Genomic DNA, 9,118 nt, shown 5'->3' with positions numbered 1-9,118 from the left:
ATCGATCTTCAGTGGATTTGTAAGGGAATAATTTAGAACTTCCTTAGCAATTCCATCTGATGTATAAGCTACAAGGGGATTCTAGCTCTCTCTCCCAGCGATGCAGCAGCTCTGTAATGCTGAGCTTGTCACTGAGACAGCAGACAGCACTGTGACTGCAGAAACAAGGAAGGTTGTTAAGCTGCCATTTTTATACCACCACTTTTCTTTAAGGGGAAAAAAAAAAACTTCACTACTAGTATGAATGGAAGATTCCGGAGATCAAAGCTGCAGATAACTACTGCTTTCAGAGTAACAGGTAACAGCAGTTCATGAAAGCATTTACCTGCAGAATGTATTTTAATGCAACTACAAAGAGTTTAATGATTAGGGGGCTCAAATCAATAGCTGGAGATTTAAGGCTTGTATCAGCTGAAGCCAAAGTGATGGTGACAAAATGGACTACTTGCTATGTGCCAACAAATAATTTACTTTTAGAAAAATATAATGATAAAAAGTGTAAAGCCCTGCAGAGATGAAGTTCCACCTTTTTCCCATTACTGAGGCATCAAATGCCTGACATTATATTTAGAGGTATCTTGATACTGTGTCATAGGTTTGTCTGCGATTCCACATGTTCCAACTCCAACCTTGCCAGTTACACTCTCAGGGGAAGCAAAGATACTCCTCTTTACCTGCAAATGAAACAGAAAACACCACTTCTGAGTAATTACTAACTTACTCTTAAAAAAACCCAAACAATTATTACAGTTTGAAGTGTCTCACCATTCTCAACTTCTCACTCCATAGATAGGCATGCTTTCTAAAGGCTAGCTCATCTATGGCACGTGATCAGCAGGTGAGATTAACAGAGTTGGTGACTTCCTGGCACCTAAGCACTACATGCGATCATGGTACTCAGGACCTTGGTTAGGCCAATAATGAATAAAATTCACCTCTCTCGTAAGATGATCTCTAATAATTGTTCATAAGGAAGACTGAAGTTTCATCACTATGTTTGGCAGCTCTTGGTCAAGCCATGATAAAAATGGAGTAAGGCTTTAAAATGTCTTTGCTACGTTTTTTGCACTATTCTTGCTATTCCAGGGCAACTGCTTAGCACTGCCAGGTCATAAACACAGCAAGAAGTCAGACTTGGAGGTTTAGACAGTCTCCCAGGGTTTAAGCTCCAACAAACACTACCTGACAACTGACAGTAAGCCCAGCTCTCCAAGCTAAGTGCAAGCTCAGCCTCTTAAGAGCACTCCTCCAAAATCATCCAGTACAAAGCCAAGCCTTTTAAGTGTACCAAATGGCACACTTCAGAATCCCAAAGATGAGCCCCTTAGAACCCTTTAAAAAACACTTCCTCCTCTATCCCCAAATTACTGCATAGATTTCTACACCCTGTTGTTATTCACATACTGACAAAACCAAACCAACCTGGCCTTTTTTGTTTTTAGAATAGGCTCTGTTGTTAAACTGTTGCCACTTGACTTTCTGGTCCTCTCGTTCCTGTTCAAGTTCTTTAATTCTCTGAGCTTTTTTCAAAGCTTTCTTCTTTTTGTACTCCCGTTGCTGAGCTATCATCTCTTTTCTGGAGAGAAGAAAAAAAGACAGTTCATGTTTGTGCCTTTTTCTGTAAGAAACTAAAATCCCTGTAACACAGACATGCACGATAGTTTTCCGTAAGTGAATAACAGAAAACAAAGCCCATAACTATTCTCCACTTCTAGGGAAAAAAAAAAATCCAGTCTTTCCATGCTTATTTGTATATTTGGGCATAACAACAACCACCACCACCTGATTAAGACAGTACCAAATACAGCGACCCACGGGGTTGCACGCAATTTATTTCTGAAACTGAAAATGTACCTATCAGCTTTTCTGTATTTCAGAAGCAGCTAGGGTTTGGAAAATTTCAATAGCCCAATTGAGTGAAAAGCCCAAACTTTTCTGGAGGTCTGCAGGACTCTCAAGCTACCAAGTATTGGACAGGGATTGAATGAAAGGAAGAAAGACAAGTTATTTGGTAAAAATACAGAAGTTCAAGGAGTCAATCTATGCTACAATGCAGTGCTCCTCAGAACGATCTCTTCAGGAAAGGATTATTGCCTGTAACAAACCCTGAAATTGTATTGCCTTTTTTCCCACTCCCCAGGAAAAAAAAAATGTTTTCAGCTTTTAAAAATACCTTTTTTAAGTTAGACACAGCAGGATACTGAGTAAAAGCCAATCTCCCCAGCAATGGTGTCAACAGAGCTATCCTAACACAGGGATGGGGGAGAAGCACAAGTCCTTCGTACTGGCAAGTATACTCTGCTGTGAGCCAGATCACACATCTGAGTAGAGCCTGCACTACATCTGGCCTGAAACTTGTAGGCTCTCTGCAGTCCATGAAAATGAGTACTGCTTACATACTTGAATATGTGAATATATTAAAGATATGTAGAATTTTAAGAAAAGAGAGATTTTATTTCATTAACCAATTTTTATTGCTGTGGGGAAAAAAAGGAAAAAAAAAAAAAACAAACCACCAAAGCAGCTTTGAGACTTCTGTCTGGGTGTTACTTACTTGGACATGGGTTTGTTGCCACAGTCCTCTTTTGCTTTTCTTCCCTCTTCCACAGGCTTGAGGTTGAACAGAGGTGTAACTTCAGCATTGCCATATCCAGCAAATGTGACTGCAGCTGTTCCGTTCTCCTCATCTATTTCTTCAATCTCAGCTTCATAACACCTGTAAAGATATCATGGCTGTAAGCATGTGAGTAAAGCTTTAATACTCAGCCCTTCAGCACCTACACTGTCAGCCAGCTAGCAGCATTAAGTAACAAGTTTGTAAATATCGGCCTTAGTTTTCAGGGACAATACACAAATCAAACCCAGAGATTATTTTCTTAAGGTAAAAGGGACACAAGTACAAGGACTGGAATCTGCTGTATTTGACATTTAGCATCAAGTAGCAATGGCCTCACAGTTATCAAGACTAATGATTAATACTGGGGCCAATCTAATCAGAAATCCTGATCTTGTTTATTTCTGGCAGGTCATGGGACTGAAAAAAAAAAGACCCAACAAAATACTGCATTCACAGAACACAGCTTTCACTAAATTCACTCAGGAGTGTTGGAAAATGTCAGCTCACAAGAGCAAAGCTTTGGTTCCATTTTTCTCTATAGGAAAAAGAATTACAAAAAACTGAAGCTTTCAAGATATTCCCCCTTCAACACTTACAAAGTTAAAAGTTTTCTTATTGATTTAAAATAGCAATTTTGAAATTTTAGCAGAAATCAGTCCATTTCGTATTTATGTGTATGAAACATTTTGGTCAACCAAACTGACCTCATAATGGGAAAGAGGAAAAAAAGACAAGTGACATTTCCAAAAAATACTTAAAACAATTGAGTCTAAATTCAGAGCAAAAGGATACATCTAAAGCAAAGAGATGAATCAAATTAGATGTTTCATAGACAATATCCCAGTTAACATTTACTAAATTAATTTATTGTGCGATTTTAGTGGGCCAACAACATCTTGAGTTGAGCTAGATGAAAATACATGGAAACTTAAACTGCATGAGGTAAAAAAATATTAATATCTGGCTAGCTCTTCATGAAACACTCATCTCTTAAGAAAAAGCAATACAATTAAAGTCTAATAAGATCCACTTCAGTGGACACTGGCACATTCTTCCTCAAGATCTGATCCTATAACCCTGTGATCAGAGCAAAAAGAATGACCCAATGCTGACCTAAGACAGTAAGATTCAATTTTTAATTCTAACACAAAAGCATTTTACTCATTAATACTGTGTGACAGAAAAACTGTTCACTTTTAGGTTTGTTTTCTACCCGAGACATCAATAGCTTTGCTAAAATTTCTATGTGGTTACTACATTAATAGAAAAGCATTTGTTGAACAATAGAGCTTCTCTGTAAGTGATAATGGTAGGGATATTAGTCTTGCATAAATAGAAAAATTTTAAAAGCTGCAACAGTTATACATTTAGCAGTATGGAAAGTAATTTTAGAAGGCTTATTTCAAAGATTATGAAGTCAGAATGATCTGCTTCGGTTCCCAGAACTTCACTACACGCAGCCTAATGTAATGGAGACTAAATCCAAAGGTTGATTAATTGTATAGTTACATTACACAGCTAGTTATTTCATAGCCAAAACAGCACTTACAATTAAAAATTAACTTCTAATCAGTGGCACAAACTGAGATATAGCAAGGATTTTTCTTGATAGCAATTAGTTACATATATATGAATTCAATGAAAAGTTATGAATTTAACATTCCAAAACCTTTACAGAAGATTCCTCTGACAGATCAGTTCATGAAAATCTGCCATTTATTACATTAGGAAATGATAACTTACCAAAGCTACCCTACTTTTATAAGGTTAGTGACAAACAGGGTTTTTCTAGAAAGTGACCCCACATCTCTTTGTTTTTTATCTGAAATACTGACCTTTAATAAAGAGAGTACAATAGCTAATATCCTATTTCTTTCCTAATTTCTTATTGCTTTTTAGTCACCCTAGAGGCAGTTCAAACTGAATGAAAAACTCTTACCATTGAACTATTTCATGTAACTGTTACAGAAGTTTTCTACACTTACTGTCCATCCTCACTCCATATTGCCATACACCTATCCCCAACCTTCCAGGAGTGACTCGGCAGAGCAGAAGCAGAACTGTCAGAACTTGCAAGAGTTTCCGAAGGTTGTGTTGAAAGGAGATCTTTGGTTAATTCTATGACTTCCTAGAAAAGACAAGAAACCCACAAAGAATAATTTTTCATACTCTGTTACCATGCATATTTTTACCCGAAGCGTACTGGTTTGTTTTGGCTTTTTTTAAGTTACTGTGTTAAATTCATAGCTGATATAAAGTGGACTAAGTTTTTTTTGTTTGGGTTTTTTTTTAATCATTTAACTAAACTCGCTCATTGCCAATGTGGATAAGAGATATGGTCTTCACTGTATTGCAGTGAAATTGCCCATGCCCTCCTCAAAATTTAAAAATGCAGCCCATTATTTTTATAGCATCTCTTTCTAGATGAGTTGTTTATACATAGGTACAAAGACACAGCTAGGCAGTCTAAAGAAAAAAAAAAATCAACAGCGTGACTCAACACATGGCTGCACCTGATGTTGGTTATTGATCAAAAATGACACAACATAGCATAGGACAGCGCTCTAAAGACAAAACATGAATAATGCTTCTATTATCTCTCTAACTGGCAGGTTTCTTCCATCCCTTCCCATTTGGGACTGCCCAGCTATATATATATAGTAATCTCTAAAACACACAACTACAAGCATTTCTAAGTGATGTAGCATTTTTCAGTTTATTCAAAAATATCTGGATTGGCTGAACTGAAGCACCCAGAGCCAGGGTGAAACAGTACCTTCCAAGACTGCCACTCTGTAAAGCCCTCTCCTTTATAGAAAGCATTCATGTGCATACTAAAGAAATTGACTCTCTTAAATCATTTTGATCTAAGTGTTTGTTTTTCTCTAAATTCCCTGACCTTAAGATTTCAGGTCAGACCTTCCCAGCTAACCCAACAAGATAAATAACAAAGTAACAATTTTTTCCCATTCCTTTAAATATTACCCATTCCCAGACAGGAGTGTGCAAAAACCCCTCCCCAACTTCCTGTCAGTGTTTTATTCTCATTCCATGCAATCAAGACCACTGGTTTTCACTAGTGTTAAGTCAAAGGAGCCAGCACCTAAAAGGCCATTTAAACTCTCCATATGAGGCAAAGCCACTCTGCAGTCCTTAAAGAAGAAAAATTCTTTTTTTCTTTCGAGTATCTCAGCATGAACCATTGTCACTCTCCTAACTAACAGTAAATATTTTAATTAGGGCAGGGTTACAGATAAACAGTGTTCAACTGAGAGTCAGTGGAGCCTGAACTTTCCTCCCAGTTTCACATCCCAGCTCTGGGCATACAAAAACTAGCTCAGGAAAAAGCAGTAAAGAAGCTGTTTTCATTCCTCAGGAACCTAAAGGACCATAAGCAGTTCCCAAATAACAAGTTAATACAACATAAACTTACATGCATTTTTATCGGATCGACAATACAACCAGCATGAATGGCCTAACAGTTTGTTTCTATTGCAGCTGTTAATGACTGAATTTCCAACACCTTCCTAACAAAAGTTCTGCTCTTTGTTTTAGAGGAGCTGCTAGTTAATAAGTGCAACAGTAAGCACCATCAGCAGCAACTGGAAGCAGAGAAACATGCTTACAATTACTTCTACTACTTCGGTCTCCATTTTCAGTAATGCTACAACTGAACCAGAACAGATTTTGGTTATCAAGTTACCTAATTTGAGAGCGCTACACAGAACACACAACATTAGCCTAATTTTCCCTCCCGGATGCAAAAACCTCAAACTATTCCTCAACATACAGACAGCTGTGTTCTGCAAATCCAAGAGGCATCATGGTTTGAAGTAGGTCACACACACGCTACCTGAAAGTGAGTATTTCAGCCATGTAGACTACCAGTAATATGAAACTGTTACCTAGTCTTGCCATGTTCATAGACGGCTTATTGTAGACCTCAAATGTGAATAGTTTCAGACAAGTCTACCAAGGATTCTCTGAATTTGATAAAGTCACTTAAACATCAGGCTACAAATAGGAAACTTTTACTGAAAATCTTCATCTGATATTCACATATCATAGTGCTAAGCGCACAAGAAGGAAACATTACTTTTACTGCGACCCATGAAATAGTTGTAAAGAAGCCTTTAACAGAATAGCTCATTTAAAGAAAATTTCTGAGCATGAGTTAGACTCCCACAGCAGCCCAGTACAGCCCAATGGGTTGAACAATATGGCTTGCTGCCACGTCCCCATGACACAAAGGTGCAACCCACAGAGAATACCAGCTAGATTTAACAAAGCTTTTCCTGACCAACCGGTCTTTACAAAGCCAGAGAGGGATCTACGCTGCAGAATGCAACACCCACAGATATCATCTGCAATTACAGAAGATGGCAGCTGCCATCAATTCTACTTGATACAAAAGGTAAGTTTGGGCCTTGGTTGCACAGACACTGTCCTAGAAGCACCTCAGTGACGCAAAAGGTAAAAGCCAAAGTATTTATAAAAAATTATTGTAATATTTATTTTAATCTTGTTACTCAGGAATAAGCTGTGTATACGAAATGCAGTAGCACATCACTATTTATGACAGAAAAAAATGTTTAATTACATTGTAACAATCTTTTTGAACTAATTTGAATGCTATCATTTTGAACTAATTGGAAAGCTATTTAGTTGGGACACTGACGCATGGAACCCATTTTTACAATTGTTAGGTTGGCATATATTAAGTCTGCAAAACATTATGTCATTTTCAAGGTGGAACATATGGATAGCAAACCTTTTGGGGACGAAAGTGTAAAGATCTTCCCCATTCTGTGCAGAAAGCTTTTATAAAAAAGTTTGCAAGTTGTCCTTTCACATCAATGATCTCTGCATATCAAAGCGGAGGTCGTGTTGGTATCGGAAATATCATCCCATATGAGTTTTGCTGTGCATTTTAAAAATATAAAAATATACACATGCTTTTAACAGTGTACAACAAAGGACATTAAGATGATCTATGAAGTGCCTTGTGGGCACAAAGCCTTTGTAATTTAAAAGGCATTCTAAAGATCACTGTTTTGAGGCACTACTCATATTTTGGTTGAGGCATCATTTTTATTGCTCTTATTTCCATGCAGAATAGTGGTTACTGAATCTTGTACTGGGTAGTTTCATATATTTTTAGATCTGATGGCTAAAGCAATCCACAACAGAAATGAAGCAGCATCTTGAACTCTCATGACACATTTTAAGAGTACTGCCGTTTTTTTTATATGCCAGTGTGTCTTTAGAGGCACAAGAATCTAAAAGACCACTTATCAACTTAAAATTAGGCAGGTGGTCTTTCTCTAACCAAACAATACTCTAAGGACCAGAAATGTTTTATCTCTTAAAAGCAGAGTATGCTCTCAAAGGTTTAAAAAACTGCAGCTAGCAAATGAAGAACACAACTCCTTTCCTTTCATATATAAAAACCTTAACACAAGGCTTAGATGTACAACGTATAGTGAACTATACTCTAAAGCTTTTATCATTGCAAATGAATGCAATGAATAAACACATTCCAGATCAAATGATTTGATAACTCAAAAGTAAGCACACAGGCATAATGTTAAGCCCATCAGCCTTCAGCATAGTAAAACCAATGCTTTAAAAAAAATATAAAGAAAAAGAGATACTAAAGAAGCACTGGCATCACTCTGGCTAAAGTTTTTAGTAGAAGAGTTTGCTATATAAATTACTACTTTTTTTACTAATCTACAAGACAAGTTTAGAATAGGCAACTCTTTGTTTGTTTTTTTTCAAACCAACCCTACCATAATTGTATCAAATTCTGGGAAAATAAAATAATAAACCCACCAAGTGTGTATATATATATATATATAGTTACAATGCACACATTTAGGAAGTATGAAACACAGGAAATAGGAAACACCCTAAAGTTTCAGCTACTCACAGCCTCAAGTTCTCACCTGTAAGTCTTTCTTCAGTTTTAGTAAATCTTCATTTTCTGCATTCCCAGATAAGGCAGCCTCAACTTGCTGAAGCTGGGCTTTGTAGCTAGCTAACTGCTTAGCAAGGTCTTCTGACATCTGCAAGAAACATATACATACATACACAATGCATCAAAACAACAGGCTTGCTGCTTTTGAATCACGTCTTGTTGAGCAAGTAAAGTAAAACAATACAAAAAGCTATTAGTAGAATATTAAAAATACAACTAAGTAGCAATAACACACTATCTGAATACAGATAGCTGCTCATCTTAATTTTTGTTCTGTTCAACTCCTCCGAAGAAATTTCTAAAAAATAGAGCTTTAACACGTGCCTGTGGGCGCGCACAGGGAGAACGCGTAACCAGCCAACCAACCAACCTACCGTACTATGCTGCGGCCCTTCAAGCAGCCTCCAACTTACCCACCTCTGTACAAAACCACCATGCAGGACTCTTTTTTTTCCCCTCCAGTGGCCACAAACCACAGCCTTCTGGTTTACACCAGCGAAACCTCAGCGGCACCCGGGGCC

At 37.4% G+C, this 9,118-nt stretch overlaps 1 protein-coding gene across 1 annotated transcript; it reads right to left on the bottom strand.

The window, feature by feature from the left end:
- Positions 1-282: 282 nt before the first annotated feature.
- SMNDC1 (survival motor neuron domain containing 1) lies at positions 283-8,685 on the bottom strand. The gene is made up of 5 exons (XM_010084332.1): positions 8,566-8,685; positions 4,603-4,745; positions 2,555-2,716; positions 1,423-1,576; positions 283-674 (listed from the first exon to the last, which is right to left on the bottom strand). Exons 1-5 carry the CDS (start codon positions 8,683-8,685, stop codon positions 537-539), a joined length of 717 nt encoding a protein of 238 aa, XP_010082634.1. The 3' UTR covers positions 283-536.
- Between the last annotated feature and the right edge of the window lie 433 nt (positions 8,686-9,118).

The sequence above is a fragment of the Pterocles gutturalis genome, unplaced genomic scaffold, assembly GCF_000699245.1.
Source record: "Pterocles gutturalis isolate BGI_N339 unplaced genomic scaffold, ASM69924v1 scaffold40975, whole genome shotgun sequence".
NCBI classification, from domain to species: Eukaryota; Metazoa; Chordata; class Aves; order Pterocliformes; family Pteroclidae; genus Pterocles; species Pterocles gutturalis.
This window is presented reverse-complemented; position numbering and strand designations above follow the sequence as displayed.